At 40.0% G+C, this 17,672-nt stretch overlaps 1 protein-coding gene across 13 annotated transcripts in view; it reads left to right on the top strand.

Moving 5' to 3' along the window:
* Window positions 1-17,672, top strand: part of rerea (arginine-glutamic acid dipeptide (RE) repeats a) — a 502,370-nt gene that overhangs the window by 254,432 nt on the left and 230,266 nt on the right. Inside the window, exon 1 of one of the 13 annotated variants that reach the window (XM_069918393.1) lies at window positions 4,386-4,519. The exons of the other annotated variants lie outside the window; for them this stretch is intronic. Within the exon in view, the coding sequence (XP_069774494.1) occupies window positions 4,494-4,519 (26 nt within the window). The 5' untranslated portion in view covers window positions 4,386-4,493. Of the gene's footprint in view, window positions 1-4,385; window positions 4,520-17,672 lie in introns of those variants that run through there. 13 annotated transcript variants of the gene reach the window in all.

Below are 17,672 nucleotides of genomic sequence, written 5' to 3'. Positions count from 1 at the left end.
TCATCCTTCATGGTTCCTTTCAATTGAGAATATGATATTTTTTGCATGCATCATTGTACAGTCCAAGAACATACAAAATAGAAAAGAGAAGGAGGCTATTTGGCCCATTCCCCTGCTCTACTGTTCAGTAAGATTATGACTGCTGGTGTCATTTCACTTTCCTGCAATGCTAAAATTCTATATAAGAACATAAGAAATAGGAGCAGGAGTCAACCATCCGGCCCGTCGAGCCTCCTCCGCCATTCAACGTGATCATGGCTGATCTGATGATAGGCTCAACTCCACCTACCTCCCTTTTTCCTCATATCCCTTAATTCGCTTACATGGTGAAAATCTATCCAACTTTGTGTTCAATGTATTTACTGAGTTCGCCTCCACTGCTTCATTGGACAGTGAATTCCACAGATTCACCACCCTCTGGGAAAAGCAGTTCCTCCTCATCTCCGTCCTAAATCAACTACCCTGAATCTTGAGGCTATGTCCCCTAGTTCTGGTCTCCCCCACCAATGGAAACAAATTAACAGCTCTACCTTATAATTTTGTAAATTCATGTGAGTATACACCCAGATGACTCAATATCTCCTCATGGGCTTACCCCTTCATTTTTGGAATCAACCTGGTGAACCTCTGCTGCATGCCTCCAAAGCCAGTACATCCTTCCCAAAAAGTCTGAAAATCTATCAATTTCCCATCATAATATATACTCAGTGAGTCCCCACAGTCTCTTGGGTGGAGAACCCCAAAGATTTGTTAGCTCCCAGAGGGAAGAGGCTTCTGCTCTCTGCAGTCCTCAGTACTGGATCATTTGTTTTAAATCTGTGACTCTGATTCGGGACACTCCAGCCTGGGGAAACATTATCTGTCCACCTACTCCCTCGAACCCTGTTTATTTCTGTGAATTCACTTCCATTTCTTCCAAACTCTAGAGCAGGAGTGTCAAACTCAAATGCACAGAGGGCCAAAATTAAAAACTTGGACTAAGTCGTGGGCCAAACTAAATATTTATTGAAAATTTTCAACAACATCTGCATGTTTTCTCTTCTTTCAACATATGTAATGTTAAACTTTTTCTTGTTAAAATAAATGTTTAATAATAGTTTTGGTTAAACTCGTTCCAGAAGAAGCATTAACAAATGAGAAATAAAATATTCAATAAATAATATTTCTCTATAGCCTTTAAGCTCCTTTTAAATGTATTTTTTTTCACAAGCCAACAAGTCAAAAAAAATAACAACTTGCTTCAATGACAAACCGGTTTGTCTTTTAAAATGATGAACATATAGTCTGCCTCCCACCTGTCTTGAAAGGTCCTGTTTTCTGTCTTTGGTTCGGCCATTTTTCGTAAGGGGTTTATTACATGTGAGTTGGACGACAGGTCGCAGATGCCAATGAAAGTAAAGAGAGGAGGTGGGGGCGATTAGCGGGCTGACGGGCCGGCGCCAACGCACTCGCAAAGCATTCTGGGATTTGTAGTATTAGCTGTGCATGCGCTATACTGGCGCGGCGGCCAGTGGGCCAGCTCTAATACATATTTGATATGATCTTGTGGGCCAAATATAATTATATCACGGGCCAAATTTGGCCCGCGGGCCTGAGTTTGACATGTGTGCTCTAGAGCAATGATTATCAACCTTTTATTACTGACCACCTTAAGGATTCCATTACTTTTTGCCAGGAGCTTATGACAATTCCACAAGTAGGGGTGGTTGTGGTAGAGATGTTACTGGTGAGTTCAATCCCTTTCCCAGACCACTGACTGGTCTTTTTGAGGTGAGATGATGTTTCTGAGAATTTCTGTTGCTTTTTTCAAACTTACAACCTCGTTTTACATATGGTTTGTTTATTATTCCAGTAAAATTTGTCTGATGACCTCCCACAAACCACCCACAAGTTGAGAATGGCTAGTCTCAAGCAGCCATTTTCATTGGGGGCCATAAGGCTCCTCTGTGGGCAACAGCACGTTTAAAGGGGGCATGGACTGAAATCATGAAATATTTTTTAAATGCTTTTTTCATATAGTCAGTAGAAGGTAAGTACAGAAGAGCCAACTAAACTTGACCATTCACAGGGAAGGGGGCCCATAAACTGAGCAGAGGCCTAGGGGTGGGGTGGGAGCAGACCTGTAAAAAAGGTGGAGAATGGCTGTTCTGGAGTATCGCCCTGGGCTTCGTTCTGGAGTATTGCCCTGGGCTTCTTCCTGTGGTATCACAGGGCAATTCCATCCAACCTTTCCCAAATTCTCTCCAAAGAATCACAGCAATTAAACAAGTCAAATTCTGCTGCATTTCCTTCTATCTCAGTGCATACACCTCAACTTCTCCAGGTGTACCGTGGAGAGCATTCTGACTGGTTGCATCACTGTCTGGTATGGAGGCACCAACTCTCAGGACAAGAAAAAAAAACTCAAGAGGGTTGTTAACTCGGCCTGTGACATCACAGCCACCAAACTTCCCTCAAATGAAGACATCTACAAGAGACAGTGACTTAAGAAACCAGCCTCTATCCTCAAGGGCCCCCATCACCCAGGCCATGCCCTCTTCACTCTGCTACCTTCGGGAAAAAGGTACAGGAGCCTAAAAATGAGCATTGAGTGGCACAAGGACAGCTTCTTTCCCCCCCATCAGATTCCTGAATGATCAGTGAACCAAAGACACTGCCTTACTTTGACTTTTCCTGCACTATTTTATTTATTGCTTTAAGGTGGTTTCTATGAATGGTTGCACGGTGACGCTGCCACAAAACAATGAATTTCGTGACAATAAATTCTGATTTGCATTTCCCATTTGGGAAACCAGGCCTGCACGCACTGTTTCTTAACCTAACAAAATTATAGTAAAATCCCATGTAAAATGCAATTTCTCTTGCTCTTTTGTTTCATTTTCATTTTTGTTCATTGCCGTTAATCCTCTGACTGGTGATTCACAGTTCTTTTGATAAATATCGAGGTCCTGTTAAAGAAAAGATAATATTTCCCAAAAAGCAAAGTAATTTCACATCAATGGAAAAATTTTACTACTTTTGAATTATGGTGGAAGTAACTTTGTGAAGTTTCAAGGCATCAACAGATGATGAAACTTTAAGAAACACTCATTACAAATCAGTTTGTCTTGGTTCTGCCTTAAAGACTGAAATGACTCTGCATTCAGTGTAGGATTAGTACATGAATGTAAATCCATATGAAGCAGTGCCTTCACAGAAACGTGTATATTTGGCCTCTGCTTGGTGCCTTCTGCTGGATAATCTGAATGGATTGAAGTTGCAAGCACTGGCTCTGATGAGATGTGCGATGACATCTTCCAATTTTTTTACACACGTTCTTATGCATTTAAGAACAAAGAAATAAAACCTTTGTTGTAATATCGGATTTAAATTAATTTTTTTCACGGTATTGAGAGTGACAGAAATCTGGGGAGGAGGATGGAGGTCTACTCAAACTTTTAACAGAGATGAAACAAGGCTCTCAAGAACGATGGGGTAACTCGCATTCCTGTCATTGTGCAAAATGCTGATAACTTCTTGACTACCTTGCAGAGAGTCCAAAAAGGTCAGGTTAATATACTGAGCTTTTGGGGGTTTTGCAGACAGCTTCAAGAGCAGCAGTCAGAAAGGAATTGGGAATGACTTTGAGAAAGGAAAAGCAATTAATGGTTACGGAGAAAGGATGGGGAGCAAGATAAATGGGTTGCAGAGACCCAGCAGAGACTGAAATGGCCAAATTCCCTCCTCCTTTGGCATGATAATAATGAACACATCCAACATACCTGCCATATGTTTAAATTATTTAAAAAAATAAGATTACATGTTATATATGCTTTGATAATTTTGCTGAATAAAAATAATGATAAAGAATACATTTAAATTGATGCGAATTTTATTAGTTTCAATATTGTTTTGTGCCATTGCCTCTGAGCAGGATATAAAATATTCACAGAAACCCTTATTTTGCAGAAATAAATTACTGGAGGAAGCAAGTAGATTTTTGGATATGAGGTGTTTTCACATTGATAATTTTTTTTTGGACTAACTGTTTCTATTTAGTGCATGGTTTTTAATAGTGAGTCTTGTGACTGCGATTGTTTAGCAACGTATACTAACCAACATCAATCTGAACTGATCTTGGTTTGATGTTTGTCACAGTACCCCCCTTGATAGGGCCCTTTTCTTTTAGCAATCTCACTGAAGCTCCCTGGAGCTGGGAGCTGGTTCTGCATGCTTATTTAGAGAACATAAAGGGAGAGATTGATTGCTCTGTATGTGAGGGAGACAGGGTCATGGCACATGCTCAGTGCTGACATTTTGAGGGGAAGTTTTTACGCTCTGCGTGGTGGCTGAGGTCACAGCACAAGCTCAGTGAAAGCTTTCTAAGGTCTCTCAGAGACTGCGTGTGCCACCATTTTGAGTACTGAGAGTAGGAAAAAGGGAGAGTTTTGCTTTCACTGCAGTCTGTAGCCAGACTTGGGGATATAATTAAACCTAAAGGACTTGTTTTGACCATGGATGATCTCTTCAGCCCTCGGAGGTAGGCTTATTTATTTTGGCCTATCCAAAAAGGATGCATTTTATAGATTCCTTGCCTTGTCAAATATTTATTATGAAATCATCTTTATTAATGCTGAAAGCCTTTTTGCTGCTGTTTTTCAATGTTTGATCAGCATTAAACAGAAAATGGTGACCCTTTCCTGAACAGCTTGTTGTCTTTCTTTTTCATTTTGAAAAGTAAAGGATTTAGAGCAATTTCTTCTGATTTGGGGGAGAAAAGGAAAGGAAATCAAATAATGGCAGCTAAATTTATATCATTATTTTTCTGGCAGTATATACATTTTCTCTTTCAGGGCTATTTAAATTAGCTTTGTTTTGTGAAATATGCCTCTGTAACCTTCCTACACGCAGAGAAGCGGACCATTTTGGGACATCCATAGGTATGAGAACTATTTGGGCCTGTCAGTTGATTAGGGAAATGGTCGGGGGTAGGATTTGGTGTGGACCACTATTGGTGGCTTTCAGAAATGGGTGGGGCCTCATTGCCTGTGCTTTTGGTTACGTGGGCAAGTCTTTTTGATGCCAAATTTTATTTGCTGAAGGAAAATTTAAAAAATACTAACTTGACATTTAGAAATAGGTGCAGTATGATTCTGTAACTTTTAAAGAAAAATCTCAAGGTATTCAGCTGCTAAGATGGTAGCAAAAGTTGCATGTTCTTTTGATCCAAAGCTTGCACTTTAAGGACATAGTCGCTGAACCCAATATGCATTGATAATTACTTGAATGAACCTTTAATCTTGATTCCAATCACCATATTTTTAACATGTTCAAATTAAGCATTTTGAATGAAAGTTTAATGATGACAATTTTGTAACATTATTGAAGCAGAGGTATTGTAGACATTTTATAAATATAGTTGGATATATTTGTACATCATGGCATCACTTTTTAATTACACATACGTTTGTTAAAATAAGATATTGGCAGATGCAGAACTCTGATCAGTAGTTGCCGTTAACTTTAGTAAGTTGGGTATCAGAATGCAGAAATAGTCTGAATAAAAGTTGCTGAAATAATACATGAAATAATCTTGATTTAAAAGCATCAACTAACCAGAAGGTTTGATAAACAATCCTTGTTAACTTTGAATCTTCAGAATATTGCAGTTTCACTCAACTGATGTATTGAGTTTTTATTCAAAAATACAAAACTTCTCATTGAAGTAATTTGCCCACATGCTTGTCCAACATGTGTTTTGGTATGGTTTTGCACTCATAAATTTTGTAAATTAATACTTTTGAACATTGCTTTACAGGAAGAAAAAAGTTTTTGGTGTCATATTTATTGATCTAAAAGTCACCAGTTTTTGGCCATTGTTAAATTATATATTTTTTCCTATCTCTGAAAAGCAAAAGAAAAAATCCCAAGTGCATTTGATTTTGAGACATATTGGAGAAGCCCAGACATTCGCGAGGGAATTCCAGACCTTTTGAGCATTCAATGAAGATACCACCACCATCCAAGACTGATCAGATTTTTTTTATGGTCACAAGAATGGAAATAGAGGAGCTCAAATATTTCATTGTATAAAGTTGAGTTCCAAACTGGGAACGGGATACCATGGAGGGATTTAAAAATGATTACATGGATCAAGGTGATGAATGAATCAAATTTGATGGCTATATCAGCATCGGAAAGAAGAGGGTGTGGTTCAGATGACCTGAATCTTATGGAGAGTAAATTGAACATACTGTACTGGCTCTTGAGCTCACTATGTTGTGCTCAAATATATAACTTAACAAAAAAAAACTAAACCCTCTCTACCTCGCATCCCTCTATTTTTCTTCATCCAAGTACCTGTCTAAGAATCTCTAGCCCCTTTTCACACAGCCTCTTCAAGGTGTGAATATTACCCCTTAATTGCGGGGAATGAAGGTATGAACATGGAATGGAGGGTTCATTGTAGTCCTGTCTTTAACTTGGCAGTGGAGGTAGTCACAGCGCTGAATCGACATCTGTGTGAAAAGAACGAGCCGTCATTCTAGACACTGAATGTCGGCATGCTTTGTAAAATGACAGATCGGGGCAGAATTATGCTGGTGTTGTTTGGTTCAATTTGAAAAAGCAAAGCCGACTTAATGACAGGTCTTCTTTACAGCAGTACTGTGGGATCTTGTAAAAAAGGGCTTCTGAAATGCCCCTATTGTTCCAGCTTATACCACCACTCCTGACAATACATTCCGGTCTTCCACAGCTCTCTGTGTGTGTTTATAAAAAAAGAACCTCTGATGTCTTCCGTAAACCTTCCTCCCTTCACTTTGTACAGATGTCCTCTGGTGTTTGCTCCTCCCACCCTGGGGAAATAGGTGCTGCCTCTCATAATCTTGTGGGCCTCTCTTAAGTCACCTCTAATTCTTCTTCGCTCCAAAGAGAAAAGCCCAAGCTCTGCCATCCTTGCCTCATAAGACATATTTTCCAATCCAGGCAACATCCTGGTAAATCTCCTCTGCATCTCTCCATAGCTTCCACATCCTTCCTGTAATGGTGTGACCAGAACTGAAGACAATATTCTGAGGAAACAAGCAGATGTTATGCTGGAATTGACACAGTTAGAAGAATGAGGGTGTCAGGCAGGGGTGGAGTTGGCCAGAAATGCCAAGGTTCCATGTTACAATGATAACTTGAATGTTAGTTTTATGCTCAACCCAGGGTCAGGTATGACTCTGTCTTCCAATGAGTTAGGATCAGTTTCAAATATCTGTTAGAATGGATTGATCTGGTCACCGGGGAATGGAACCAGGGATGAAGATCCAAGGCATTTGCTCAGATATTCCCAATATTTAAGAAGTAGAAATTTCCACTTCAGAACTGGATGTCTGACAAACAGCCTAATAATATTTGAAGATGCTTCATTTTGACCTGCTATGGCCTGCAGTAAAGATGGAACAGCCATAAATGTCCATGCACTTACCTCCTTCATCTATCCAGCTGATTGAAGCAGGTTTGCAAGTTTAAATCAAAGGAGGTCAGGAAAGTATACATTTATCTGCTTATGGTGTGCTGGATGATGGTGGAGGGCGTGAGTGAATCTTTCACATGATGGATAGGATGGCATCAACTATCATTTATATCATTGCTGGTATCTCTTGTGTGTGTTGTATGAGCTGTACTCAGACAAACATACCCCTGCACTCCTGCGTGTCTTGTTTCTGTTAGTAATGCTTTGAGCAGTCAATAAATAAGTCACTCCATGCCAGAAACTCAGACTTTAAACTGTTCTTATAATCATAATCTTTATAGGACTGATTCAACATGGTTTCTGTTCTGTGGTATTCCAAGGATATAAATGGTGTGGGACTCAGCACGGGTGCCATGTTTAATAGTGAGCACGAGTGATTAGTCTCCTAAGAGGAGATGTTCATTGCTTTGCACGGTGCCCCCCGATGTAGCATAACCCATTGGCCTATAGAAGAATGAGGGGGATCTCAAAGAAATATTTTGAATGCTGAAGAGATTGGACGGAGTAGATGTGAATAAGTTGTTTCCCTTGGTTTGGGGGGGGGGGGGTGAATCCAGAACAAGAGGGCACACTTAGAAGGCACCCAGTTAAAACAGAAATGAGTAGAAATGTCTTTAGTCAGAGAATCATGGATTTGTGGATTACATCTGTGGAGCCCTGATCATTGGGGGAGTTTAAGAAGGAGATTGATAGGTATCTAATTTGTCAGGGTATCAAGGGATATGGAGAAAAGGCAGGAAATTGGAGCTAGATGTGAGAACAGTTCCTCTCAGGGTGGATTTACTGAGCAGACTCGATGGCCAAATGGCCTACTTTTGTTCCTTGTACCTGTGCAGTGCAAATGTTGTTTGAAGTTTGTCTGGATCTTCTTTCTGCAGGTACCCATAGTCCATTCAATTTTCTGCCAATGAAACTGAACGATCCACACTCAACAGTGAATATTCCTGTTGATTATATTTGGATAGGTCATTGATGCAACAGCTGGAGCTTTGGGGCTTGGTAAGACAGTGCATCTTCACCTATGTATTGGCTGCATCCACAACCTTCCTCCTTTGTGTGAGGTTGAATACAAAGGGCTGATATCCATTAACTTCAATATTATCAGGACCCTTGATGCTTCGCTCAGTCAAATGATGCCTAGATGTTTCGGGTGATCTCTGTCCTCTGGAACTCAACACGGAACTGTGCTGTTATTGGGGTTGAGAGCCACAACCCAGCCTCAATGAGCACATTACTGATGAATGAGTGCCACTTGATATATTCCTTTTTTATGTTCAAGGTCATATTAATTATGCAATGTTTAGTTGGATTGGTCTTTTCCTCATTTTTCTGGACAGAACATATCTGTGTACAATTTTATAAATCTTATTTAGAACAAAGGAACATAGGGAGTAGGAACAGGAGTAGGCCAAAAATGGCCCATCGAACCTGCTCTGCCATTCAATAAGATCATAGCTGATCTAATTTATGACCTAACTCCACCTACCTGCCTTCTCCCCATAACCCCTAATTCCTCTATCATGTAAAAATTTATCTAACCGAATTTTAAATATGTCTAATGAAGCAGCCTCAACCACTTCCCTGGATAGAGAATTCCAATCATTCACCACTCTCTGGGAAAAACTATTTTTCCTCATCTGTCCTAAATCTACTCCCCCGAATCTTGAGACTGTGTCCTCCCGTTTTAGTTTCCCCGGCCAGCTCAAAAAACCTTTCTACATCTATCCTATCCATACCCTTCATAATCCTATATGTTTCTATAAGAGCTCCTCTCATTCTTCTGAACTCGAGCGAATACAATCCTAGACGATTTAATCTTTCATCATAAGTCAACCCCTTCATCCCAGAGATCAACTTAGTAAACCTCCATGGACCGTCTCCAAGGCCAGTATAACCTTCCTCAAATACGGAGACCAGAACTGGACACAGTACTTCAGGTGCGGTCTCACCAGTACCTGATACAGTTGCAATTTTGAATTTTTAAAATTTTGAAATTTAGACAAATATACAGCATGGTAACAGGCCCTTTAGGCCCACAAGCCTGTGCTACCCAATTGACCCCCCCTCCCCGACCCCACCACCACCACCAACTGCAGGTACGCTTTGAATCGTGGGAGGAAACCAGAGCCCCTGGGGAAAAGCCAAGCAGACATTGGAGAACTCCTTACAGACAGCTCAGGATTTGAACCCCCCGGTCACAATTGTTGGCGCTGTAATAGTGTTGTGCTGACCACGCCACCTGTTTATACTTTGTCAGTGCCAGTGTTGTAACTACTGGGTCAACACAGCAAGTTGTGGAGTATATCTTTAATGCAGCAAGTGGAATGTTTTCTGGTTCCATGACCTTTGCTGAATCCAGTACTCAAAGTTGCTGCTCTTTATCACATGGAACGAATCTGACTTCATGACCCCTGGTTTCTGTGATGGGGGAATCTTGTAGAATGCCCACCTGGCATTCTGGCTGCACCCTCATCATTGTCATTCACCATTGTTTGATTCTTGTTTTTATTTAAATTTAAATTTACAGCACGGGAGAAGCCGATTCCACCCATTAATTTGGGTGCTGCCCAAATTCACCTACAACCCCATACGTTCTGAAGGGCAGAAGAAACTGGAGCATCCAGGGGAAACAGACATGGGGAGAACATAAAAACTCTTTACAGACAGTGCTGGATTTGAACTCTGAATGCTAGGGTTGTAATAACATTGTGTTAACTGCTCTGATAACCACCCAAAGGGAATGACCTTGGAGTCCACTTCTCCATTCATTTTTACCACTGCTTAAGTAATGGCAAGACTGCAAAATTTCAGTGGAATCACTCGTTCCTTCCACTGAATGCTGTTTTTATTGGTTGTTACACATATAGTCCTTTGCTCTGTTATTGTGGAGAGCATTCTGGCTGGTTGCATCACTGCCTGGTATGGATGCACCAACTATCAGGACAAGAATCAACTTCAGAGGGTTGTAATTCGGCCTGTGACATCACAGGCTCCAGACCACTCCATAGAGGACATCTACATGAGGCGATGTCTTAAAAAATAAAGCAGCCTCTCTCCTCAAGGGCCCCCACCACCCAGCCCATGCCCTCTTCACTCTGCTACCATTAGGGAAAAGGTACAGGAGCCTAAAGATGAGCACTCAGCGGTTCAAGGACAGCTTCTTCCCCTCCACCATCAGATTCCTGAATGATCAGTGAACCAAAGACACAGCCTTAGTTTTCGTTCACTGTTATTATTATTTTATTTTATTTTATTTTTTATGCTAATATCATAAGATGGTTATAAATATGTATATTTGGACTATGATGCTGTCGCAAAACACCAATAAATCCTGATTTTGGTGCAGCTTTTGTAAGGTTGTCACCTTGTTTTTAAAGTATTTCAATAAACTAGGTCTGGTCTTCTGCATTTTAATGGCAGTGGGTAGAAATAGAGAGATGAGATTTAAGGCCATAATGCTACGTATTATTTGCCTGTGAATAAAGATTCCACAATCCCTTCATGGATGTCCACTTTTGAGCTGCCAGTCCTACAATTTAGCATAGTGGCGCTCCCCATTCTAGTTTTTGGGTGTCCATTGTATAAAGTCAGCAATGTCTGCAGGAGGTAGAAGTGATGGAGGAGAACCAAATCATCAGCTGAGCAATGATACTGTACTGTGTTCAGAAGGATTCCTTACAAATGTGTGACCTGATGCCATAAGACTTGTGGGATCTGGAGTTCTGAAAGAGTATCGGAAAATAAAATCAACTGCCAAAGCAGGAAAGTGTGGGCTCGAAAGGGTGGCATGAACTTGTGGGACGAAATGGCCTGTTACTGTGCTGCATGTCTAAAGTTAAAAAGAAAACAGAAAATATTGGAAATCCTCAGCAGATGTAGCAACATCTGTAGAAGGAGAAGCAGAATTAATGTTTTAGGTCCATGCAAACTCAATGCTGACTCTGTTCCACCTTTCCTAGAATGCTGTGTGACTTGCAGCTTCCAGTAATTTCTCTTTGTGCTTCGGAAGAGTGCTTGCTCTATTTCTTCCAGCCTTTCCATCGCTGGACCACAACTTGTGGCTGACCAGGTCTGTTGCTACAGGTTTTCCTTCTGTTTTCCTTCCCTGCAGACTTGGTCCAACCACACCAACGTTGGAATTGCTTGTTAACTTTGATTCTAAACATGAAATTTTCAGAGTACATCCATGACATCACATACAACCCTGAGATTCTTTTCCCTTCAGGTGAGGCAGAATTACCAGTTATTGAGAGTGAGAAAAAAAACTGTACTAAATACGCACATGTAAACAAATAAAGAAATCGAAACAAACTGTGCAAAACAGAGAGAAAGGAAAACAATAAAATGCAGACGTAAGAGTAAGAATCCCTGATTGAGTTTGTTATTGAGGAGCCTGAGGTGGAGGGGTACCTGGTGGTGAGAGTCTTGTGGCACCGATACCTCTTTGCTGATGGCAGCTGCAAGAACAGAGCTTGTGCCAGGTGGTGTGAATCCTTCATGATTGCTGCTGCTCTCCAATGGAATTGTTCCCTGTAGAAAAGTACAATAGTCTGGACAACTTGCAAATTAAGTAGAACTTAATAATTTATTTAAATTATTAAAAAATATTAATACTAGGACTAGTGCCACCAGGTTCAGGAACAACTGCTATCCCTCCACCATCAGACTCCTCAACAATAAATTCAATCAGAGACTCATTTAAGGACTCTGACTTTGCACATTATTTGTAAATGAATATTTATTTTTTGTATTGCACAGTCAGTTTGTTTATATTCTCTTTCTTTTTGGCTTGGCTTCGCGGACAAAGATCTATGGAGGGGGTAAAAGTCCACGTCAGCTGCAGGCTAGTTTGTGGCTGACAAGTCCGATGTGGGACAGGCAGACACGGTTGCAGTGGTTGCAGGGGAAAATTGGTGGGTTGGGGTTGGGTGTTGGGTTTTTCCTCCTTTGCCTTTTGTCAGTGAGGTGGGCTCTGCGGTCTTCTTCAAAGGAGGTTGCTGCCCGCCAAACTGTGAGGCGCAAAGATGCACGGTTTGAGGCGATATCAGCCCACTGGCGGTGGTCAATGTGGCAGGCACCAAGAAATTTCTTTAGGCAGTCCTTGTACCTTTTCTTTGGTGCACCTCTGTCACGGTGGCCAGTGGAGAGCTCGCCATATAACACGATCTTGGGAAGGCGATGGTCCTCCATTCTGGAGACGTGACCCACCCAGCGCAGCTGGATCTTCAGCAGCGTGGACTCGATGCTGTCGACCTCTGCCATCTCGAGTACTTCGACGTTAGGGATGAAAGCGCTCCAATGAATGTTGAGGATGGAGCGGAGACAACGCTGGTGGAAGCGTTCTAGGAGCCGTAGGTGATGCCGGTAGAGGACCCATGATTCGGAGCCGAACAGGAGTGTGGGTATGACAACGGCTCTGTATACGCTTATCTTTGTGAGGTTTTTCAGTTGGTTGTTTTTCCAGACTCTTTTGTGTAGTCTTCCAAAGGCGCTATTTGCCTTGGCGAGTCTGTTGTCTATCTCATTGTCGATCCTTGCATCTGATGAAATGGTGCAGCCGAGATAGGTAAACTGGTTGACCGTTTTTATTAAAATTTCTTCTTTTGTATAGTTATCTTTCCTTGAGTCGTTTATTTGCATGACTGATGTAGAAATTTTGCCTGGCCCGCAGGAAAAAGAATCTCAGGGTTGTATATGATGTCTTCAAATGTACTCTGACAATAAACCTAAAATTTGAACTTTATAAATTAGCTGATTAAAAGTGTATGAGGGAACAAATCTTTTCCATTGTCAATTTCTAATATAGTTGATCAATATTTTGACTCTATTTACCAACCTAGATTTGAAATTCTGAAAATAATGAATCAATTTTTGTTCTGAACTTTCCAATTTAAATCATTTTGATAGTTCTTTGCATTTGGAGTCTCTCTAAGAAAGATTAAGAATAGTGACAAAACAAATTTTAATTTGAATAACAAAATGGAAAAAGTCATTTCATTCAATGGCCAGATAATGCAAGAAAATTACTAACATGAATTGTGTGAATTGGAGATCAGCAATTTTATTTAATTCTAGGTCTTCATTCTTCTGCTCACAATCTAGCCATTTGTGTTCTGCATTTTTTGAATACTTTCAATATTTGTTCAGGAAAAGAAAATGACCAATGAAAAAAATAAATTGACAGCCAAAATTGTTTTTGCCACGAATACTCAGTTAAAATATTTAGTGAGTCGTGACTTAAAAGCAGAGAAACACCAAAACTGCAGATGGTGAAATCTTAAGAAAGCAATAAGAAGATGGAGGAACTCAGCAGGTCTGGCAGCATCCGTGGGGAGAAATGGTCAAGTGAACGTTTTGAGTCCGGACCCTTTTTTAACCATTGACCTGCACCTACCCGTTTTCAGAAGGAAGTGAGTGGTGTGCAGATGATGCAGCAAGAGTTAATTGAATTAATCTAGATATTTCCAGAAGAAGTGAAAATGTACCGCAATTGCATTAAAAATATTCATACACAAAATCTTTCAAAGTGATGGCTGAATATCTCTTAACAGCAAAATCTTTAATTTTATTATTCTCTCTGCTCATTAAATGAATGCCCACTGGCACAGTTACTTTTTTTGAACAATTTCCAAGAGGGCACCGATTTGTTTGAAGATGATAGCAAAGTAGTTCTGGCATTTGGTGTGCGAATGTTGGAGACAGCCCATCAGGCTGCTCACAGAAGAACCCCTCTCACCACCAGTTATTTTGTGACAAGTACAGTAAACACTTAAGATATTAATGCTTCAACTTGTCTCAGGAGGTGCCCGTCTAAAATCAGCCAAGTTTATACTTTGACAGTTTCACCTGCATATTAGATTTTGGGTCATGAATATTTCCTAAGTTATGAACATTTTTGTGCTTGAGAATTTGAGGCATGAAATGTGCTTCACAATCAGGAATCCCATTACCTAATTCTCTTTGTATCATTCCCCACCCCCCCCCCCCAACCCCCATTCCAGTTTTTCCTGATATTTTTTCCCCCTTAACCTTGTAAAATTAAGGAAGTTGTAATTCAGCTAAATCAATATCATCTTTTTCAAAGAATAATTAAGCTTTATATTTCCATTTGTATTGACATTTGATGTGCTATGGTTATAAGATGTTCCTGAATTGTGTGATAATCATTGGAATCTGAACTGCCTCAATCATTTTGCCACTGCTAGAAACCAGTCTCAGCAACTTCCAAGGTGTGCTTTTAATTACAGTCACTGCTGTGAAACCTGACTCATTCAATGGATCTATCGAATGCTGCCATGAGCAGAGAAGAATGGGAACATCTGTATTTTGCTGGTATTTGCTTTTTTTTTTTTTTTTTTTTTTTTTTTTTTTTTTTTTTTTTTTTTTTTTTTTTGGTATTTGCTTTTCAAAGATGTTTTGCAGTATGCATCAGTGGATACCATTTATGAAGAGGGAAGTTTGCTTTGCTCTCCCCACCTTCCAAATGAGTCCACATTGTTGCCCTGCTGCAGATGCATTAAAAGGACGGACAGTTTGAAATAGGGATTTTCTGCTCCAATAAAAAATCATCGGAGCTTTCAGACACGATCGATCATCAGAATTTTGTGTCAAATATGCATGATTATCCCTGGAACTCAAACATTTCATCCCTTTGGAAAATTGGGCAGAATCTTGGAGGACATCAATGTTGAAAGAAGTTGGAGGATGGAGTTCTTCATGGACTCCATCTGAACCTCCCACAACCAAGGGAAGGCAACCAACATACCAAATAACCTGTCACATCCTGATCCACTCTCTCACCTCACATCGTGGAGGAGGCTCAAATGTGTGGCAGTGCACACCATCAGGCTTAAAGACAGTTCCTTCCCCACAGCCATTCGTCTCCAAAATGAACCACACAGTACTCAAACATTCTTCTTGCTTGGTACAAATTTATCTTTACATTATAAGTCTTCTGTTTGCATGGCTGTATCAATGTTCGAGCTAACCTCTCAGTCTGCTTGCAGAAGAACCCTACTCACAGTGGAAGGTGTAATGTGACAAATAAACACAAGTGGAACTGATATAAATAGGTTTTTAGTCTCCTAAAATGGATGAAACTTTGGCAGACAGTCAGAATGAGAATGTATTGCTCATTTTAAATTGTCTCTAAGTATGGAAACATTATGCTTATGAAGCGTAGGTGCCTTTGGGTGACACAATCTGGTAACCTTTTTAAAAAAAATGATTGCCTGTTTTGGGCAGGAAGGTAAAGCTTATTGTGATGCAATTAATCCCATCCTTTGATTTGCAATTTTAGGGGGTTGAATTCCTTGATTCTGTCTTTTTGTATTTGGGCCATTCGATTTTGGTCGCTGAAAATGTCAGCTATTAACTTTTATGTTCTGGTATTCCAAAATGATCTTGTTAATATTTTTGCTAATTTACTCTGGGCTAATATTCAGCCATTCCATATTTTTCAGTGGTGTATACTTTGTCCGGTTATTATATGGTTGGTCTGAGTTGCTTTCCTTCCTGCTGACATGAAGAACTAATAATAATAAAGAACGGATCACAGATGGTTCTTCACTAACGAGAAAATCACATGGCTAGTTGCAGAAATATACATTGGAATGATTATTCAATGCCTTGATTAACTTTGTGATATTCTCAATAAATCTAAATATATCTGTGTTCTTCATGCATCGTCAACAATCAATTGCAGTATTTTTGCCTCACCTTTAAACAAGCCAAATGAAATGTAACATTATCAGATGATAAACATGATAGATGTGTTGTATTTCTTATGCCTTTAGTCATGAAGCAATTACATGTTTTTTTGTTAATGAAATGACCATTCACATTCTAAATCTCTTTATAGATAAAAAGTCCAATTGGATAAATGATTTAAGATCCACTTGTTGTTTTGATGGATTTTCTTTTAACTAGAAACATACCTGTCTTATGACAGCCACGTTTAAGGTACATGAACAGGCAGGGAATATGGACCAGATAGAGGATTAGTTGAGATTGACTTTGTGGTTAGTGCAGATGTGGTGAGCAAGTTCCTGTGCTGTCCTACTTTATATTCTGTTCCTGATGGTACTAATGGCTACTTTCCAGAGCCGTTGTGGTGCAATTCCTGAATCTATGTGAGTTGAGGGGGACTCTCATGTTCCCTGTGTTAATGATTGTGCATCATAGGCTTTGAGGAAGGGAGGAAGTTGTAAGGTTAGGGGGTGACAGATAATAATTGTGGATGGTTGTTACATCTCCATACTCCAGTTTCTGTCATTTCTGCAATTGCTGTAATGAATTGTGCAGCTGAGTTAAACATTGCAGTCTTTGAGATCTTCAGGCACAATAATGTTTGAGACTCTGTTCACCGTAAAAAGTAATCTCAAGTGGGTCATTTGCATAATAGCCTTCAAAACCTTGGATTATAATGTAGGATGATTTGGGAAGAGTCAATGAGGAGGAGATATTGAAAGAAAGGTGGGGGAGGGATATATGATTCAATTCTTTATTGTCACATGTTCCAAGATAGTGGAAAATTTTTGTTTTCCAGACAAGTCAACCAATCTTTGAGTACAATGGGTTGAGCCAAATGAAACAAAAGTGCAGAGTTTGGTGTTAGAGTGGAAAAGGTTCAGTGTTTGAAAGGGTAACCTCATTTTGCTGATGAGAGCCCAATTCATGGTTGCTTTGGTTACATTACTGAACTAATCATCCAAACACCAGACAAATCGCACCATGACATTTGTGTAATTTATATTTCTTTTAATAATCTTGGATTTGAAAAAGAGTTCTAGACTTACTGATAATAATAATAATAATAATAATCTCAGCAATCATCATCCTTCACCCTCATCTTGTGTGGCATGGGGCTTCAGCCCTTGGTAATGTTGATCCAGCAGTTTGGAGGCAGTGGTGGTTGACCAGACTGGCAGACTGTCCAGTTTTGTTTGGAAGAATTTTGGTCCAGGCCAGCGCCTTGCAACAGTGAGTGTGTCAAAAATGCATCGTTGCAGAATTGCTGCATGAAATCTTCTCCGAGCGATTTTAGCGCATCAACTCACTGGATATCCCGACTTCCTTTCCATAGTTAGACATATCTTGAACAATTCTGATAACAAACCAGAGACTGGAATGCATAATTTTAATTGATAAATATGATCATTTCCCAAGTTAA

This window comes from Narcine bancroftii, chromosome 2 (assembly GCF_036971445.1).
Source record: "Narcine bancroftii isolate sNarBan1 chromosome 2, sNarBan1.hap1, whole genome shotgun sequence".
In the NCBI taxonomy this organism is placed as follows: domain Eukaryota; kingdom Metazoa; phylum Chordata; class Chondrichthyes; order Torpediniformes; family Narcinidae; genus Narcine; species Narcine bancroftii.
This window is presented reverse-complemented; position numbering and strand designations above follow the sequence as displayed.